Genomic DNA, 21719 nt, shown 5'->3' on the forward strand with positions numbered 1-21719 from the left:
GTTTTTTTTTCTCTCATTCGCCGTGCGGTATCAAACATTGCATGAAAAATACACGCTTAGAGCAGATCCTCGAATCAAATATCTCGTTTGTCGTGAGGGGCATGAATGAATTCCCTGAATGAAAGAGTCAAACTGCAGTTAAAGTCCAACATTTAATAATTTGGCAAATAATTCGACTACAGATGTCCATGTAGGTTAAACACCATCACTTTCTCATGTGTGTGTATTTTGACTGAAACTCGCGCGTGCCCAAATAGACACTCCCACACCCTCCCACTTTAGTTCCTCCGACACTCCCCCCTAAACAGAGTTGGACACGCCCACTTTTCTGACTTTTTCCAAAGTAGAGGTGTGAAAACTGAAAACGAGGGGGTTTCATGGCCCTTTAAAGGGGAGTGTAAGATTAAATATAAGAAACTGGATAACTACAATTCAAATCCAAAAGCTGACTAGCTGATCTGTTCTCGCAGTACCTTGCAGGTAGGTCTTGACCTTCTCGATGAGTGCCTTGGTGTCAGTCTTTTCCTGCTCGTATTTAGTTTTTGTGCGATTAATTTTATCCATCATGTTTTCTGCTTGATCCTTGACATAACTAGTCATTTCTGAGGCATTTCTGAGCTGTAAGTAGAAATGAAACATGAACCAAAACAGAACAAATGTTTCATCAAAATGATATAAATGTCACGTCTTTTTAGGAAAGTACTGGTGTGTTTTGGACATGCCTGAGCATCAGCTTCTTTGAGTTGACTGCGCAAAGCAGTGATGTTCTTCTCCGTCATCTCTGCCAGTTTTGAGGCGTTGAGGCTTATGGGTAAACTCCCCGTACAGTCCGGTCCTCCACACTTCCCACACAAAGCTCCACCACATTTCGCTTTCTCACATTCGGCATCGCCTGGAGCCCCACAGACCTACGGCAGACAAAGTTGCACTGCGATACCCAGATTTACACACTTTTCAAATGGCAAAAGCCCAGTTTTACCTCCCATTCACCTCCTCATTAATGTTGGCAGCGCTCAGAGCTTTCACTTTCCTCTCCAGCTTATCCATCTCTCCTATTTGACACTTGGCGAGCTCCAGTGTGACTTTCTCTCTCGTCTTCCTGGAGGCTTCCTGGACTTTTTTAGCTGCTTCTACTTTCTTCTCGCTGTCAGTGAACTCGTCGTAGAACTTTTTGATCTTATTGAAAATATCTGTAGAGACGGCACGTGAAGTTTTTAGTGGCTCATGATGAACCCTTAACATAATTGATACTTTGATTCTGCCACAATAAATAGTCATGTCGATGATACTTTCTACACAAACCATTAACAGCTTTGATGTCTGTCACCGGACCCTCTTTTGCTTTCTCTCTGAGATTCTTCAGCAGCTTGTTGAACTCAAGGCGGATGTTGTCGATATCAGTGTTGAGCAGCAGAGTTGGATCAATAATGATTATGTTTGGGTCAATGATCTCGGTTTCATTCCTGAGGAGTCAAAATGATTAGCCCTGATTAGAATGACAAATCGGCACTATAGACGTGCTCCTAGTAATTAGTTATCTCTTAAGAACAATCACTATCTGTTCGTTAGCTCCAGCAGGAGAGTTCTCCAGATCCACCTGAGCTCAAACTCCCCAACAGGAGGAAGCCCCGGGCTCGAGGATCTTATGAGCTCAGGGCTCTCTCCTGGGACAGCATGGCAAACAAGCTTTATAATCAATCATCAGCTAAGTGTGAACTCTTGAAGAGTTTTTTTAATATTTGGACAGAAAAATAGACAACAAAATCTAAGTAAAAAATAATTTTTGCAGTGTTTAAATTGCACTTTAAGCTGATTTCTAAATTGCAAAATAACTACTAAGAGACCATGTATTACCATCATGGCAAAGAAAAACGATATTAGATAGTAGAAATTAGTTATTATGTTCATTCACTTTCTTTTTGGCTTCGTCCCGTTATTAATCAGGGGTCGTCACAGCAGAATGAACCGCCAACTTATTCAGCACATGTTTTACGCAGCGGATGCCCTTCCAGGTGCAACCTATCACTGGGAAACACCCATACACACTCATTCACACACATACACTACTGATAATTTAGCGCATACCCAATTCAGCTATAGCGCATGTGTTTGGACTTGTGGGGGAAACTGGAGGAAACCTACGCCAACACGGGGAGAACATGCAAACTAAGCCAGCCGAGGCTCGAACCAGCGACCTTCTTGCTGTGAGGCGATTGTGCTACCCACGTCACCACTGTGACGTCCTAGTTATTATGTGTCTTAGAAAAAAATACATAATTTTTTTTCAGATACTATAAATGATTCCAACCCAGGCTAACTCTGAAAACGTAGTCCCGTGGACGTTGCGACATACATCCAGGAAGGTACGTATTTGTGCAGTTTTTGTTTTCGCGAATCCACAAGAGGCCGCTGTGTGCGCATTTTTGCATCTCATATGTCTCTTGCGAGCGCCATTCGCGCCAGAGCTGTTCTCACGTAAACCCACCGGAGGCCGATGTCGAGTGACCGTCTGTCTGACTGACTGGGCGGCTGGCCAATCGGCCGATCCACCCTCTTTCTCCTTCCCTAAACCCAACCAGTTTTACCGATTGACCCGCCCGCTTGCTTTCCTAAACCCAAGCAACGATTTACAAAAGCCCTCTTTTTGCCCTTGTCTGATTTTTACCACATTTTCTGATTTTACCACATTCTCACCCTGTTATGAACTCGTTCACTTTACTTTTTGGATTCTGTTTTTGTCTTACATGATTTCTGAAACCGATCTTTCCCCGACTGGAACCCGGTCGTCGTCATCGTCATTGTGGTCAGCTCCTCTCTGCGTCTCAAGTCCACAGACGTACACGACAAGCTAACCCGACAAACTGGTTGCAGCGGGAAAGCCGTCCACACGGAGGTAAGCAGTCAGCCGGCGAGCACGAAAAGGAACGGCGTCACACCGCATCTTAGCATTGGCTTAAAAAAATTAATTGCAGACATACGTACCTCCGGCTACATAAATCGCGGCCTCCAGAAACGTCCACGGAACTACATTTTCAGTATGAGCTTCGGTTGCAAGATTCTTCACTCATAAACACAAACATATAGCCATTTCTCCATTTTATGTTTTCTTTGTTGGTTCCACCAGTGGATTTGGATTTACACCTGTCCAGCTGCTCGTTAATGCAAATATCTAATCAGCCAACTCAAAATTAAACTGACATAAAATTATCATACCTATTCCGCGCCAAGAGCTCCTCCAGTTTTTTAAGCTCGTCCTGAGCGCCCATGTTAAGCACGTTCTGCAACTTCTCCAGCAAATTCTGTAGGTGTTGTAATTCAGGTCTAGACCGAAAATCTTCAGGGCAAGGCATCATGGTTTCTATCCTCTCCGCATCTAAACTAAGATCTGAGATGATTTTCTCCCAGAGGTAGTTGCAAGCATGGCAGGGTTCGCAGGCAGGAAAGTTGTTGTTGTGACCCGGGGCACACTCATCACAGAAAGGGCCCGTCACTCCTGGCTTACACAAACACTCACCCGTGTAAGCGTCACAAGCTGGATGAACGGTGCCCTCCAGGTTACAGTCACAAACTGAAGGAGGAATAAAAAGTTTTGTCAATCAGACCAACATGACTTGGAAGAGAGCTAAACTTTCTGTATAATAGCTTACACATGCACTGTAAATCAGGGTTTCCAAAGTGATTCGGACCACACTCTTCACATATTCTGCCTCCATATTCTGGCTGGCATAAACACTGGCCTGTGATCTGGAAGGTTGTACAGGAAATGCATGAAGCACAAAAGGCATCTGATAATAGACTTTGTATGCTGCAAAAAATCTTACTTAAAGTTTTTGTCTTGTTTCTAGATTAAAGATCTAAACTTTTTTAAAGGGCCATGAAACCCCCCTGATTCAGCAGGGTGTTTTCACACCTCTAGTTTGAAAAAAGTCAGGAAAGTGGGTGTGTCTAGCTCTGTTTAGGTGGGAGTGTTGGGGGAGGGAAAAGAGGGAAGGATTTGAATAAAAATGGGAGTTTCCATTTTGGGCACGTGCTGATTATCATCGAGGAAAAACAAACACAGAGGCGCAGGGGAGAAAGACAGTGACTGTGTTTAATGACAGTGAAATGTTTAATACTGCATGTCGTATAAGAGGAAAAAAACCTCTGCATTTCTCGGTTACTCAGATGCACTCGGTAGGTCAAAAAGCCATGTGAGTGTGTAGACTATCCTGTCACAAAAAGCTCCGAAAATTCAACACGACAGTCGGTAATAGTTTGCTTGCGGTGTTTACATGTTTTCACTCGGAGAGCAGCATTTAAAGCAGATCTTTCAGTCCATAATATTGTAGTGATATTAACTTAAACTAAGTAACTTAGAAATCATTTTCACTAAGGTCTGTCTTTAAACACTGAAAGAGTACCGCTGACCATACGAACTATAACTTTGCCACCTGACTGAACAAAGAAAGGGCACTGATCGCACACACACTTACCAAATCTGTAAAGACAGGGCAATCAACACCAACTGGAGCTGCGTCTTTTTTAAAAGGAGACGAGCAGCAAATCCGTATTTCACAATTTCCAGATGAGAAAAGCTCTTGAGTAAAAAAATGTTCCGTACAAACATTTTTCTGCCTCGCGTAGCGTCACTGATCCACATGTGAGTTCAGCTGCGCTCTCATAGCTGGAAAATGAAAACAAAACCTTCACTGCAGCATATTATAATAGCAACACTGACGACCCGTATCTCCAAACAATTCTTCTTCTTTCCCCACCCCCCTTGTTTTGGCAGCACAACGTGTCGTCTCTCTGCCGTCTGATCACTGTTTCAGGTAAAAACAGTCTTCGAAGCTAGCATGCATATTAATAAAGTTGCACAGCATACACAACATAGCGCGCTAATTGGTTTGAACTAAGTCTTACTCATGAAATAATGCAGCACACTCAGAGACGTAATAAGCCACTCCCAGGTACAGATGTCCAGTCTATATGCTGAAATACCCGCTAAGATCTCACGGCCGCGACGCAGCTTCAAAAATTTGTTTCAAACCGGAAGTACGAATTTGCTCGAAATAACGCAAAAACAACCAATTTTCACTGTTTAGTGAAATATATGTATCCTAATAGTGTTTTTAGCAGTGTGGGACACATATACGACTGTCAACAGCTCAAAAAATTTTGTTTCAGTGTTTTGTGACCCTTTAAATCAAGAAGCTGTTTCTAGACAACTGAAAAATATTGTCTTGAAATAAGTAATTTTTTAAATATTTGGTCTAGAAACCAGACAAAAACTGTAAGAAAATATATTTTTTAGAACTCTTATGAATCAGATTTATAAGATAAAAACCTTGTCACAGATGTAGTTAAGAGCATGTTCTCGGTTACAGTTGCAGGGCTGACACCCATAGTCTCCATCCATGTTCCAATACCCATCATCACACTCATTACACAGGGCTCCCTGGACACCCGGACGACACGGGCACTGGCCAGTGTCCTGATCACAGAAACAGGGGCTTCCAGCTGGACACTTTGAGTCATCTGTTCCCCTCCGGTCACAAGAACATTCTGAGTATCCAATATAAACAAGATTGTTAATATGGGGACATGCCTGTAGAATGCTGGTTGTGCATTTTAGTGCTAAATACATATTCACTCAGTTAGTCGGCTCAAACCTCACACACTCCATAAACAACTGCATTTCTGATACAATTCTGGTGCAATGCCCTCATCTCAAAATCCAATTAACCAATAGATATACCAAAACCCCAACTTTTTTCCCTATTTTTTGACACTTGTCACAGTATGGAAGTTGGATCTGTTTTCTCTTTGCTCCTTTAGTTCATTGCACAATTTTCATCTGACATTTCCACATGTTTGACCACATTGTGTCAACCATATTTACAGACTACCTCTGAAACTTCCATCCATTATTTAAAAATGATGGAGACCACAGTCTGAACCTTGCAGGGAGGGAACTCCAGGCTTAAGGCTGATTTATACTTCTGCGTCAAACGCCGGCGTATGCTACGGCGCTGACGCATAGTCCTTCGCTGTGGCCGTCCGCGTCGCTGATGTGCACCTCTCAAAAAATGTAACTACACGTCGCAACGACAAGTAGCGCAAGCTCTGTGATTGGTCGGCTTGGTATCGCTGACGAGTCTGGGCGGGACCGAGAGCCACATGAATGGTGCGAGCCTGATGGAGCGATTGTTTACAAGTGTGGAGTCCCGTGAAGGAGCTCCGAATGGAAAGTTTTGTTTTGTGTTTACCTCATAGTTAAAGTTGTTGCACGTCCGCCAGGTTCCTGCCTCAAAATGAGCGAGTTTGAGCCACTTGTACATCCCGGAAGTGTTCAGGAAAAGCAAAACAGCAGCGAAGAAACTCGACACAGAGGAACATTTACAACTCACTGCAAACTAGCATTTCGGAAGTGTTAATGAAGACCAACAGCGCAGAAGTATAAATGCACAGCTACGCGCATTGCATGCACCGTGGGTTACGCCGGTTACTTGACCCAGAAGTATAAACCAGGCTTTAGCCCGTGTTTCATTCATTGGACAATTCTGATCCAGCTGCACAGCCTCCATCCTCGCATGGAACCGCTAGCATTCAAGGTGTTTTAAACAATTTCAGAAATAAGGGATGATGGGGTGGGGTGGCGCTGAATTTGTGCGTGCCTTTAAATAAAATCCTACAGGTTCCCCAGCTTCCAATGCCTGTACAGATGTGTAATAAAAAAATACAGCTCGAGCATTCTGTCATTTTTTGATTGTATCTTCTGCCACCACAAACTGATTGTTCATACGAGCCAAGACTCATTTTTTTAGTAGTCTGAGCTCACTTGTTTTGGAACCAGGGTTCAGGTTGCAGCATTCATACTTATTCAAATCAACCACACACACGTCAAGTGCGAACACACCTAAGATGAATGCATTCTTTACAGAAGCCTTTGAATTTAACCATTAACCAGTTTCCATGTTTGGTGCACACTAGGGTTCCGATGGCAACATTCACAGTTATTAAAACAACCTTAGATGAATGCAGTTTGAAATGTCCTACAATATTTGAGCAGTTAAATTAGCTATGCACTTACACATTAATAGGGTATATGCAGAGCAGAGGTCGCGTGAACCGAATATTTTCCGTCATTGACGGATTTTTTTCAGCAGTGACGGAAAAATCTGAAGGTGATCCGTCATTTTGACGGATTATGCTGAGGGTGATCTAGTGTAGTTTGTAGCTAACTGTCCAGCTAATGGCGATTGTCCTTGTTTTGTCTCCTCTTTGTCACTGTGTGCTTACAGTTGCAAAAATGTCACAGCAGCTTAGTGTGAGAAGTTTCTTTAAATGGCCAAATAGTTGTAATATTATTAATAAAGGTGAAAAAAGAGGAAGTGATACAGTGGACGATGAAGAACAAACAGACAAAAATACTCAGTCGCCAATAGCTGTTACAGGTCAACCAAGCGGCCGCAAGAAAGTCTTTGGAGTGTGTTGTGAGCACTACCGAACGCAGAGTGGTGCAGCTGCGCCCCTGGTGCAGAAGGAGCGCGTGCTGCAGTATTTATTCCCGGTGAAATGAGTGCTTGCAGGATCGGGAAATCCCACATTCAGAGAATCCAGCAAACTTCTAAACATTTCCTTAGGAGAAATGTTTCCTAACTACACAGTGCTGGCTGAAGTGACGCTAGTAATTCCGGTCTCCAGTGTGGCAGCAGAACGCGGCTTTAGCCTCCAGAACAAAATTAAAACTGTTACGAGAAGTCGACTTTCCTTGGCAAAGACACATCATTTAATGACAATTGCCTGTCCCTTGATGCGTTTGATTATGCACAGGCAAGAACTCAGTTCAGGTCGACGTAGCCTAAATAAATGAACAATTTAGCGTATATGCTCGTCGTGCAAGTTTATTGTTAAAATATGAATGAAAAAAGCGATTAGAAAATATGCAAACTAAATGACGGTCAATAATAGGTTATGACAGAATTTTCACAACCCTCTCCGTCAAAATGACGGACAATGAGAAAGTCTAACGCGACCTCTTGGCGAGCTTGGTTTTTTCCCATACTGATAAACTTCCGGTGAACGGTTAATGTGACTTTTTTCATTTTATACGGTTCCTTTTACAGGATTGATGTTGTAATGTAATTAAAATATAATCAGTTAAATAGAATTTAGCATTCATTTAATTGCTCAAGCGTAAAACAAGATAAAAGCCGTTTACTCGCACGTGCCCATCAGGATTGGCAGGCTAGCGCAGAAGCTCCATTGAATATACTGGGGTAAAATAAATGCTCATATTTTAAAGACATGGCAGGGGAAATGTAATTTAATGCAGTGCTTCTTATACAATCTGAGACCCTCTTTATATTGGATATCACTCAGCCAGTGAAGATCGCTGATTTTTACAGAAAACAGACCATAAACCATAGACCAAATAGACCATACTGACAAATTAAAAGTCCTTCCGCATTCTTCTGCATATACTCTATTGATCTTAAAGAGCTGAAAGGGCCACACTGATGTTAAGTGGCTCTCCTTTCAGTTTGACACCTTTAAAAAGATGTACCTTTGCAGTCTTGAGCGAGAGCATTGCCGTAGTATCCCCGTTTGCAGCTCTGACAGCGCGGGCCCTCAGTGTTGTGTAAGCAGCGCAAACACTCGCCGGTTACAGGATCACATGCATCACCATCACGAGGATCGATGTTATTGTTGCAACAACACTCCTTGCATCGACCACCTGGCAACCTCAGGTCACCATAGAAACCAGGAGAGCAGGAGTCACATTGTGGGCCTGCAAGAACAAGGGTAGAAACTATTAAAAACTAACTTTATTAAAGAGCCCCTATTATGGGTTTTTAAAAATGTCAGGGGTTTTTTGTGTTTCAGTTCCCTTGTTTCTCCGTCCCCATTGCTCTCTCATGTTCTCCCTGACTATTTGGCTATTTAATCTCCCCTTCTTCCTCGTTCTGTGCTTGATAATTGTTTTGTGTCAGTAAGCTGCTTCAGCTACTCGTCTTGTCCTGTCCTGTCTCAACCTGTTTATTGTTTGTACCACTGTGCTTTGGCTCACTTCTGTTCTGCCGCTTGAGTGAAGCTTATCCAGCAGCTCTATTACCTGAGGTCTGTCCTATTCTATTCAACTGTTTTGCAGAAGAGGTTTATGTTCGACCAGTCCTACATTGCCCAGAAGAAGGCCATGTACTTTGACTGCCTGTGTTCTAACTGTTGCATTTAAGTGACTCTTTTTTTTATACTCCCTGAAGTACTGACTTTATGTCCGCCTTTATTTGTAAAACTTTGTTAAATTCCTCCCTTGCGTTTGGGTTCCCTTCTGATTGCGACAGAAAATGAGCTTCCACGCAGTGTGTAGCACAGCCCTGAGTGAATGAAAACATCTAGCTGAGGTTTAAACTTAGGTTCAGTGCACCGTCTTTAAAACTATTGATTCTTTAATGAAATGGTCAACTCTGAGTCGAATTAATAAATTGTGTTGGGTTAAGATCTTTTGCTTCAACGCTTGATTGGTACATCCCAAATGTGTAGCACCTGATCCGGTAAAACGTGAACGAGCCTTTCCCTTCAGACACTAGCAAAGCTTAAGGGATCACTGATCATGACACAAAGATGACAATCGCTGACTGATGGACAGATTGAATAAAAGTTAAAGTTCATTATCACAACAACATCACAGTGTAGCCAACCGTGTGCTGTGTTTGTTCTTGTAACTTTTCTAATTTTTGATACTATAACTTACGCTGCAACGTGGGATTCGTCGGCCGTTTGCTATTAAAGGAAGGAGCAGCAGAGACTATGTGTAGGACTTTGCCAGACTTTGACATTTTGACTTGGTCGGTAACTGTTGCAGTTCATTTGGACCAGTTTCTTCTTCCTACAGATCATAACATGTAAGTGTGGTTAAAACTGCTGCCTGGTTTTGTTTAGTTTGCAAAATATGTGTTAAATTGTGTGTTAAAAGTTGTAATCGCTCCATGCGGCTTGATCTATTATAGATCAGTGCTTGTACTGTATCTCTCAAGTTAAATCTGTATAGGCTAGTTCACATATTGCATCTAAAATCAACGCATTTTTCTTCTTTTACCGATTTAAATGCGTTTCTGAGCTGGTGATTCTCTGCTGTTTGCCTTTGCTATGGCCACCATCAGCTGTTCCTACACGTGTAGCGTGGTCAATTTTCAAAATAGTTCAACTTTTCCCACTGTGTGGATTAATACTGAATGTTTGTCGTTGTTATTACTTGTGATTAGGGTTCAGAGTAGAGTAATATGCTGGTGTTTAACTGAATTGCTTTATTGCGTTCCTGCATTGGGCTCTCACATACTCTGTGTGCTACTTCATAGCCTTGGAGGGTGTTTCTCTCTGTCTCGCGCTGAACGCAGTCGACCAATCACAACAGACTGGGTCATTAGACCAATCAGCGCAGATTAGCTTTGTGCTAAGGAGGGGTTCGGGAACAAATGAATTGCTGAACGAATCACATAGGGGTCTTTGGGATAATTTGGTAAAAATACATGCATATTATAAAACAATGAAAGCATTTTTTGACCTTGCACGCATATCAGCCTATTGCTGGAGACCCCCAAAACCCAAAAATGATGACCTTTTATAATGCAAAGTAGGTGCTCTTTAAACATTATTGTATCTTTAATTTCTTCTTTTTTATAATAATTTTTTTGGGGTTTTCACCATTATTTTTGATAGGACAGTAGAGAGAATTGACAGGAAAGCAAGGGGAGCAGAAAGAGGGGAAGGATCAGCACAGGACCGCGAGGCGGAGTCGAACCCGGGTCGACGCACTAACCACTACACCACTGGCGCTGACTGTATCTTTAATTTCTTACTGTAAGTTAAATTAAACAGTTAATTGGATGTCATGATGGAAATGTTGTGTATCATAAAGTATGATGACCTGTATGTCCAGGCAGACATTCACAGTAAGGTGCTCCAGAGTGAGGATCCTTATTGCAGGAAAAGGCAAAGAAGCGTCCACTTCCATTCAGATCTGGACATAAGCATGGCTCACATGGCTGTCCAGAGACAGGGTCACCAACATATCCCTCTTCACACCTATACACACCAAAATTATAGTAAATACTTGATATATTTTTGCCATAATCTTGAAATGTGATCTCAGACTCGTCCCTTGCCTTTCGCAGTTTCGTCCCGCGGAGTGTTCCCTGCAGTCCAGACAGTCTCCAGTGATGGGGTCACAAATGTCAGCCAACCTGTTGCACTGGCAACGTCTGCACAGGGGAAACCCATAGTAGCCAGGGTAACATCTATTGCACTGCAGGCCAGTTATTCCATCTCGACACGAGCACTGACCAGTTGTCTGGTCACACAGCTCCGTGGTAGAGCCAGAACGATCACAGTCACATGCTAGAAGGGTCAATAACAATTTAAAAACATTAAAACATCCCATATATCAAGGTAAATGATTTTGTTTTTGTTATCAGGACAAGTGTACTATACATATATATATATATATATATATATATATATATATATATATATATATATATATATATATATATAGTACAATTGTCATCAATTGTCATATAGTATGTATAGCCACAACCCATCTTTGGAAATCATCCACACACACACACACTCATACACTACAGACAATTTAGCCTACCCAATTCACCTGTACCGCATATCTTTGGACTGTGGGGGAAACCGGAGCAAACCCACGCGAAGGCAGGGAGAACATGCAAACTCCACACAGAAACGCCAACTGAGGCGAGGTTCGAACCAGCGACCTTCTTGCTGTGAGGCGGCAGCACTACCTACTGCGCCACTGCCTCGCCCACATGCTAAAATTACTTGATTTATATTTTGTGTTATGTCCAGATGCCGCCTCATTCATTTAAATGTTTGTGTGTCGGGTATGAGCTTGCTCAATGAGCATGAGCAAATGGGTCATGGTTTCATAGTGTTATATTGCAATTAGTTCTTATTTCACATCACTTTTCGAAGCTCAAAATGAAGGATTTACCAAATTTATCTCTATAACCACACTAAACAATAATTATTTCTTAGCCACAAATTTTAAATGTGTCAAAACAAGCAAAATATAGCTGTATACTAAACTTTTTTTAAACAAAACATTTCTTAAAAAAGAAAGAAAAGCAATTGACTCTTAAAAATGTATTATTGTCATGTATCAAAAATATGCTCTCGGATCACCAGTTAACTGCACATAAATGGAGACTTAATGTTCTATTAAAGAAATATTGTATTAAAAAAAACGATCAATAAATAATTTTAACAAAAAAAAAAATCAAATAAAACCGTAGGCAAATGAAAGCAGGCGAAAAAACATACTAGAGGTCTGCATTCCCGCAGCTGTCCCGCGAGAGCCGCAGGACCCGACCAGATTTCTGCGGCGCGAAAATAAATTTCCTAATAAAGCGCGGGAGTGGGCGGTAACGGGTTTAACTTGGGACGGGAGCGGGCCGTCTAGCAATATCGCTCCCGACTCCCGAGCGAGCACGCGTATGTATGTGTAAATGAAATAGCGAGATGTTGTGTTTAGCTTGTTTGTTGCTGTGTGTGTATGTATGTGTGTGTGTGTGCGCACGCACGTGTGAATGAGAGGTGTGGGTGTGCGCGCACGAATGAGAGAGAGAGAGCTTTGCCTGCGTGTGCTTGGTGCTTATGTGTGTATATGTGTGTTAGTGCACGCGTGTGCAAATGACAGGGAGAGAGAGAGCTTTATCTGTGTGTGTGTGCGCTTGGTGCTTGTGTGTGTGTGTATATCATGTGTGCAAATGTATGGAGTGTGCAAATGTCTAGAATGTATCATGTGTGCAAATGTATGGAGTGTGTGAATGTCTAGAATGTATCATGTGTAAATATGTATGGAGTGTGTATATGGGTGTATCATGTCAGTCTGTGTATATACATGTATATGTAACAAGTGTATCGTGTGTATATGTAAAATGTGCATATGGAGTGTTTTAATGTCTAGAATGTATCGTGTGTGAATAATGCGTATATGTAAAAACTGTATGTGTGTATATGTATAAAGTGCAAATGTATGTGTGTATATGTCTAGAATGTATCATGTGTACATTTGTATGAATGTATATGGGTGTATCATGTCATAAATGTATATGTAAAGAGTGTATAATGTCTAGAATGTATCGTGTGTATATGTATGGAGTGTGTATATGGGTGTATCATGTCAGTCTGTGTATATACATGTATGTGTATAATGTGCATATAGAGTGTGTTAATGTATCATGTGTGCATCTGTGTGTATGTCTAGAATGTATCATTTGTGCGTATGTATATGTAAACAGTGTATTATACATGTATATGTAAAGAGTGTATAATGTGCATATGGAGTGTGTTAATGTCTAGACTGTATCATATGTGCATATGTATTGACTGTGTATATGTCTAGAATGAATCATTAATGCAAATATATGTATATGTAAAGAGTGTATCATGTGAGTATAATGTTTACATGTAAAAACTGTACATGTGTGTATATGTATAATGTGCAAATGTATGGAGTGTGTATATGTCTAGTATGTATCATGTGTGCATATGTATGGAGTGTGTATATGGGTGTATCATGTCAGTCTGTGTATATACATGTATATGTAAAGAATGTATAATGTGCATATGGAGTGTGTTAATGTCAAGAATGTAACATGTGTGCATATGTATAGTGTGTATGTGTCTATAATGTATCATTGTGCATATGTATGGACTGTATATCAATATATTCAAAATAGTGTGTGTATGTGCATATGTATGGAGTGTGTTTATGTCTAGAATGTATCATGTGTGCAAATGTAAGGAGTGTGTTTATGTCTAGAATGTATCATGTGTGCAAATGTATGGAGTGTGTATATGGGTGTATCATGTCAGTTTGTGTATATACATGTATATGTAAAGACTGTATCGTGTGTGTATATGTATAATGTGCATATGGAGTGTGTTAATGTCTAGAATGTATCATGTGTGGATATGTATGGACTGTGTATCAATATATTCAAAATAGTATGTGTGTGTATATGCATAATGTGCAAATGTATGGAGTGTGTGTATGTCTAGAATGTATCATGTGTAAATATGTATGGAGTGTGTATATGGGTGTATCATGTCAGTCTGTGTATATACATGTATATGTAACAAGTGTATCGTGTGTATATGTAAAATGTGCATATGGAGTGTTTTAATGTCTAGAATGTATCGTGTGTGTGTATGTATGGACTGTGTATCAATATATTCAAAATATTGTGTATGTGCATATGTATGGAGTGTGTTTATGTCTAGAATGTATCATGTGTGCAAATGTATGGAGTGTGTATATGGGTGTATAATGTCAGTCTGTGTATATACATGTATATGTAAAGAATGTATAATGTGCATATGGAGTGTGTTAATGTCTAGAATTTATCATGTGTGTATATATATATATATATATATATATATATATATATATATATATATATATATATACTGTCTGTGTATATACATGTATATATAAATGTTTCATGTGTATATCATGTGTTCCAATAGCTCAGTGGGTAAGTCATTCGCCTTGCACATCAGAGACCCGGGTTCTATCCCAGACGCAGACAGGAGTAAATCATGTGTGTAATTGTATCATGTCAGTCTGTGTATAAACCTGTGTATCATGAGTGTTTCATGTGTGTATCATGTGTGTATATGTGTAAATGTATGGAATTTGTATATGTATATGTATCATGTAAAAAGTGCATTGTGTGTATATGTATAATGTGCATATGGTTGTATCAGGAATATATCATATGTGTAAATGTATAGGGTGTATCATGTCAGTCTGTGTGTATACATGTATGTGTATAATGTGCATATAGAGTGTGTCAATGTATCATGTGTGCATCTGTATGTATGTCTAGAATGTATCATGTGTGCAATTGTATGAATGTATATGGGTGTATCATGTCATACATTTATATGTAAAGAGTGTATAATGTCTAGAATGTATCATGTGTGCATATGTATGGAGTGTGTATATGGGTGTATCATGTCAGTCTGTGTATATACATGTATGTGTATAATGTGCATATAGAGTGTGTCAATGTATCATGTGTGCATCTGTATGTATGTCTAGAATGTATCATGTGTGCAAATGTAAGGAGTGTGTTTATGTCTAGAATGTATCATGTGTGCAAATGTATGGAGTGTGTATATGGGTGTATCATGTCAGTTTGTGTATATACATGTATATGTAAAGACTGTATCGTGTGTGTATATGTATAATGTGCATATGGAGTGTGTTAATGTCTAGAATGTATCATGTGTGCATATGTATGAACTGTGTATCAATATATTCAAAATAGTATGTGTGTGTATATGCATAATGTGCATATGTATGGAGTGTGTGTATGGGTGTATTATGTCAGTCTGTGTATATACATGTATATGTAAAGAATGTATATGTAAAGAATGTATAATGTGCATATGGAGTGTGTTAATGTCTAGAATTTATCATGTGTGTGTGTATATATATATACAGTCTGTGTATATACATGTATATATAAATGTTTCGTGTGTATATCATGTGTTCCAATAGCTCAGTGGGTAAGTCATTCACCTTGCACACCAGAAACCCGGGTTCTATCCCAGACGCAGACAGGGGTATTTCATGTGTGTAATTGTATCATGTCAGTCTGTGTATAAACCTGTATATGTAATGAGTGTATCAGGTAAGTATATTGTGCATATGTAAAAACTGTACGTGTGTGCATATGTATGGACTGTGTTATTGTCTGGAATGTATCATGTATATCATGTGTTCCAATAGCTCAGTGGGTAAGTCATTCACCTTGCACACCAGAGACCCGGGTTCTATCCCAGACGCAGACAGGAGTAAATCATGTGTGTAAATGTATAGGGTGTATCATGTCAGTCTGTGTATATAAATGTATATATAACGAGTGTATCATGTGAGTATAATGTGTATATGTAAAAACTGTACATGTGTGTATATGTATAATGTGCAAATGTGTGGTGTGTGTATATGTCTAGAAAGTATCATGTGTGCAAATGTATGGAGTGTGTATCAATATAATCAAAATAGTATATTTGTGTGTATATTTATAATGTGCATATGTATGGAGTGTGTTTAAGTAGACATAAACCGACATAAACACATGTATATGTAAAGAGTGTATCGTGTGTGTATATGTATAATGTGCATATGGAGTGTGTTAATGTCTAGAATTTATTGTGTGTGTGTATATGTAAGGAGTGTGTATATGTCTAGAATGTATCATGTGTACATATGTATGGACTGTCTACATGTCTAGAATGTATCATGTGTGCATATGTATGGAGTGTCTATATGTCTAGAATGTATCATGTGTGCAAATGTATGGAGTGTCTTTATGTCTATAATGTATCATGTGTGCATATGTATGGAGTGTGTATATATCTAGAATGTATCATGTGTGCAAATGTATGGAGTGTGTTTATGTCTAGAATGCATCATGTGTGCAAATGTATGGAGTGTGTTTATGTCTAGAATGTATCATGTGTGCAAATGTATGGAGTGTGTTTATGTCTAGAATGTATCATGTGTGCATATGTATGGACTGTGTAAGAAAGATTAATCAAAAATGGCTGTTTGGAGCTTATGTAGGCCTACAGGTTAAAATTCATGTTTAACTGAATAAACCGTTAGTAAACACAAGCACATCTTATTGAACAACATTTTTTTCATCACCAATTATCCCAGTAGAACAGTTTCTTAAGCAGTTTGGGATTCATTTTGGAAACAGGAGATAAGCCCCTGGTCAAATGCATCACCTGGCTTGAAAAACATATTCTCAAAGACTTACTTTTAGCCATTATTTGGGCAGCACACATATTCTAAATGCCTTCGGCAGAATTCAAATGAGCCATTTTAATCTAGATTAATATAGATTTATTTCAAGATTACAGTGAGATTCATCTAGATAAAAAAATTAACAAAAAAATTTAATACATGCCCACTTATACTATATATATATATATATACACACACATATACATATATATATATATATATATATATATATATATATATATATATATATATATATATATATATATATAAATTTCAATCTACAAAATTTCAACAAAATTTTTCTTATATTTTTTTCTCTTTTGTTAAATTTGTATTTAAAATTTTCTATAACATACATTTATGTGTACAAATTATTGGACCATTATCGTAAGTTATTTTGTTAGATAAGCTCCAGATTTTTCTTCAGTGCTATCTAATCTAATGTATATATACACATTACACAAATATAATATTGTATAGCTTCCTATTAGAATATGAATATAAAGGATAGATTAGTGAGGGGTGTAGTCATATATGCTGAGCACTGTATATAAACATTAAATTGTCATGCTAACTACGTATTAGGGGTTTTCAAACTATCCACCAGGCCCAGTTCCCCAAGAACTAATTTGCCTGGACCATCATCTTTATGGTTGCATTTAACAATGTCATTAGGAGCTCTGAAGTGACATAAGCAGACAGAAAATACCATGAAAAGCTGCATTCAACAAAATCAACTACAGTATGGAGGACACCGTAATCAAAGCTGTGTTTTCATCGTGTGTCATGTGTTTTTTGATAATAAACAGGGAAAAGACTGAGGTAAAAAAAGATATGCGATTGAAACAGAAAAAAGGAGTAAATCACTTGTAGTGCTACATATCACTGCAAACAAGGGCAACGGGTAAATTCCGCTAACATTAACTTACCATATGTTTATGTCACATAACACTTTGCATTTATATTTATTCATGTAGCAGATACTTTAACCAAAGCTTCTTACAAATGAGGATAAATAAATCACCAGAGAGCAGCAATATATATGGCAGGACAAGTTTAATTTTAGTCTTTGTAACTGGGTGGAAGTGCCTGGTGCATATTGAGGGGTGTGTCTTCTACGGATGGTTTGTCAAGCCCACTCACCTGCACACTCAAAAAAGAACAATATTTTCCCAGAAATAAGATTGCTAATAAGAAGGTGTGAAGTGCATATGGAGAGAAAAAATGTGTCTCCTACAGGTGGTAAAATACTGTGCTGATATTAATTATGGTATGCACCCAATCAGCCTACACTTACATTAAGTGAAGTTTCACAAACTAATTTCAAGAGGAGCACGTGATATTATTGACCGCAGCTGGTTTCCCATCTACAACCATTAGGTAGCCAATCAGATTAATGCAAACTCACTTTAAGTAGCCTAGCAAAAACTACTCCTTTACCTTCATTTTCCAAAGAAACCCCCCATCCACTCCTTCTCCCCCTTTCCTCCGCTACCACGGGGAGCTCTCGAGAGCCACCTGATCTCTTATGGCCCGTTTCCACTGAGTGGCATGGTACGGTTTGGTTTGGTACGCTTGTATGGCCGTTTCCACTGTCAAAAGGTGTACCGAACCAAACCGTACCGTACCACTTTTTCAGGACTCTTTCGAAAGGGTCCCAAACTGCAGAAAGGGTCCCAAAAGGCGTAGCTACACGCGCAGCTGAACGCTATTGGTTTACAGAGATACTTCATTCGTAGACTCAACAAGCCAGAATGTAAACAAAGGACCTGCCATGTTTGAAATACACAGCGAGAGATTACAGCAGAATTATGAATACATATGCAGCCATGGTCGATCCTGCAAACAAACCCTGTCGTCGTCATGATAAACAGCCACAAAGCCATGGAGAAGAGCAGATTCACCCTGTGCCGCGTAGTTTTTAACGAGCCAGTCTGAAGCCCGAGTGGTTTCGCTTTCTTTCTTGCGCTCACCGCGCGTCTCTGAAATAACAAACTTCTTGATCTGATAATAATAACATGCACTTGATTATTGACAAGCTTAGGAAACCCGATCCTGTGAGAAGCTGACAAACGCGAGAGACACATTCAGAAAGAAAAGGCCAAACGCGAGAGTGGAGCGCGGGTAAAAAAGGCGAAGCCAAGGAGCACGTTATTTCTTCAGCAAACGTGAACAAACTGCCTTGTTTTAATCTTTATTATCACCTTTTGGACTAATATGAACTGGGAATGATGGAATGGCTCTCTAACAGAGGCTTCATGTGCTGCTGAAGACTACAGACACAGATGAGAGGTTTTCACTGACTGTAGGCTATACTTTGTGTTGTTTTGAACCTAATTAACGACAAAATGTCTGCTTTGTGTAGTTCTTCTGTAGTTGGTAACATATCGGAGACTGTAAGGGTCTGTATGTGCTCATATATGTTCATTTATTTATTCATTTATTTATTTATTTAATATAATTACAGACGTTACAGTAGGCTATTTCGCACCGTCATTGATCTGCATTTATAATCAACTCCTGTTTATAGAAAAGTTAGTAATAAACATTTATACACAAGTATGTATGTGTGTAAAGCATCTGTTTTGTGAGAAGTGCTGTTCATATGATATGTGAACGACCTGTGCAGCTTTATTGTAGACATTTTCTCGAGCGAAAATTATGTCGACTGAAACTTTGTCATACACCACGCCCACCAAAAGGGTAACCTTGGTAGTGGAAACGCAAGCCTGATAAAGGTAACCCGTACCGACCCGAACCGTACCGTACTGTGCCAGTCAGTGGAATGAGCCATTAAACCCCCCCTTACATGCTCTATCGACCAGGCGGGAGCCCTGGGCTCAATTATCTCCGAGCTCAGGGTTCTTTCCCGGGACAGCATGCCAAACCTGCTAACATTTGTCAAACGATATCTTAGCGTGAACTCGTGGAGCTAAAATCATTTCCAGCTTCTGCTGTGGTAGTTCTAGGAATTGTAAAAAAGTTCATTCGATGCAAAAAGCCCTTATACATGACCACAATATGAGAAATATGAGAAAATGTCTTACGTGAGCAGCCATTGGGTCCAAGCCCATATGTCAGGGGAGCACAAGAATCACAGCAGCGGCCGATAACGTTGGGTTTGCACTGACATTGTCCACCAAATTTATTGCAAGATGAGCCATATGCTCCGACGTGATGACAGTTGCAAGCTGTTGATTTGCACAGATATACATGTACTCTTGGTAGTAGCGCATGTTGGATGTTTAAATGGGTATGTGTATATCTGAGGTGTAAATATGGATGATACTCACACACTGCGCCATTGTGAATAAAAGCTGACATAGATCCAATAAGCATCTCACAAACTTCAGGAAGTGTCTGACCTCCTGCCTGTACAGCCAGCTCAATGCACCGGTATTGTTGAAACTGGGATAGATATGACTGTGAGCAGAAGTTTGGGACAGACTCCACTTTGGGAATGAGGCCTAGCTGTGATTAAAAATAAAACATAGGGTAAGCAGAAGTCGGTGAACTTTCAATTGCATCATTTCCAATGATCTTGCTAAAACAAAATCTGGCTTGCTTACAGAGTCAATCAGGATGAATGAGCTGCTGTGAGGGTCTTCACTGGGCTGCTTTCTAAACGTGATGTCCACATGGTATTGATTACCATCACTGAGGCACACTGGAAGATCCAGAGTGGCTGTTCTGTTTATGAATAGTAAAATGTTGTAAGATTCAAGTTTTGAAAATAATCTTTTAAATAATTTAGCTCTTGTTTATCTAACCAGCCTCCTCAAAACTCATGGCTTCTGATAGTACCTTGAATAGCAAAGTCGAGTAAAGGAAGTTGAGCCTTCTCATTTATGGTTCCTAAACTCTGCAATAGGCTTCATGATAATGTCTGAGGCTCAGACACACTCGCAGTTCAAAACTAGCTTAAAGACCTATCAATTTAGTAAAGCACTCACTTAATGCATTACATAGAGGTATGATGCATGAATGTGCTCCACGCATCTCATTTATATGCACTATGACTAGCTAGGCTAATTATACTCATTTTCTCTATTTCCACCAGGGGATACTCATCCCGAGAGCCCCAGAGATTTTGCAGCGCCACTGATGCGATCCAAGACCTGTGAAGAGATGATCCCAAGGTTTCCATAATCCCGGACCAGGCCGTATCCTGAGCAGCTGCTGTGGGGGTCATGGAGAGGCCGAGAGCATAAAACTGATTCCTGTGACGCTCCAGGGACAGACGAATCTTTGCTGATGACCAGCTTTCTCCAGCCTCTGGCACCTAGACTGCAGCTCTACACAAGACGTTTGGCCAGAGAAGAAATGGTTGTGCCCAACTAAACCTGGTTGCTCTCAAGGCTTTTTATCCTTCACTTTCACCAATTGTTGAAGTTTTTTCCTTGCCGCTGTTGCCAAGGGCTTGCATGGTTTGGGACTTGTAGAGCTGCGCATCGATGGATTTGCTCTTCAGTGTTTGGACTCTCAACAGTGAATATTAAACTGCACACTCTAATCTAGTGCACAAGACCTAGGCAAACAATTGAAACATCTAAGCAAATATGTCGAAGCTTCGAAACGTTTTGAAACCCGTCTCTACAGTGACAACTAGTGGTCATTTTTTATGTATTGCTTTGGGGCAGCTTCAGCACAGAAACAGTTAAACAAATTGAGGTATTAAACTCCATGTTGTAGAGTAGCGGTTTCAATTGTTTTAGTGAAGCGGTGATTGTTCCTAAACGGCATTCTGAGATAATGGGTTCGAATCCAGGATGATGCAGCTATAGATGTTAGTTTTTAAATGCTTTGTTCTTGTACGTGTTTTGCTTTAACATCGGTTTGATATCCGAATGAGCACTTTGTGAATAAATATGTAATGTTTTGGTCATAA

At 39.9% G+C, this 21719-nt stretch overlaps 1 protein-coding gene and 1 long non-coding RNA gene across 3 annotated transcripts in view; one reads left to right on the top strand and one right to left on the bottom strand.

The window, feature by feature from the left end:
- LOC148679487 (uncharacterized) overlaps nucleotides 1-21719 on the top strand; it is a 149882-nt gene that overhangs the window by 68120 nt on the left and 60043 nt on the right. The gene's annotated exons all lie outside the window — the stretch shown is intronic.
- The window catches only part of lamb4 (laminin, beta 4), a 76222-nt gene that overhangs the window by 13295 nt on the left and 41208 nt on the right, over nucleotides 1-21719 (bottom strand). For both annotated transcript variants that reach the window (XM_087310293.1, NM_173276.2), the window contains 13 exon segments: nucleotides 20401-20521; nucleotides 20125-20302; nucleotides 19879-20022; nucleotides 11148-11379; nucleotides 10910-11067; nucleotides 8549-8773; nucleotides 5327-5544; nucleotides 3648-3744; nucleotides 3214-3568; nucleotides 1303-1463; nucleotides 991-1190; nucleotides 723-908; nucleotides 474-618 (listed from right to left, as the gene is read on the bottom strand). In XM_087310293.1, the coding sequence (XP_087166419.1) occupies nucleotides 474-618; nucleotides 723-908; nucleotides 991-1190; nucleotides 1303-1463; nucleotides 3214-3568; nucleotides 3648-3744; nucleotides 5327-5544; nucleotides 8549-8773; nucleotides 10910-11067; nucleotides 11148-11379; nucleotides 19879-20022; nucleotides 20125-20302; nucleotides 20401-20521 (2420 nt within the window).

Source organism: Danio rerio, chromosome 25, assembly GCF_052040795.2.
Source record: "Danio rerio strain M-AB ecotype USA chromosome 25, GRCz13ab, whole genome shotgun sequence".
Taxonomy (NCBI): domain Eukaryota; kingdom Metazoa; phylum Chordata; class Actinopteri; order Cypriniformes; family Danionidae; genus Danio; species Danio rerio.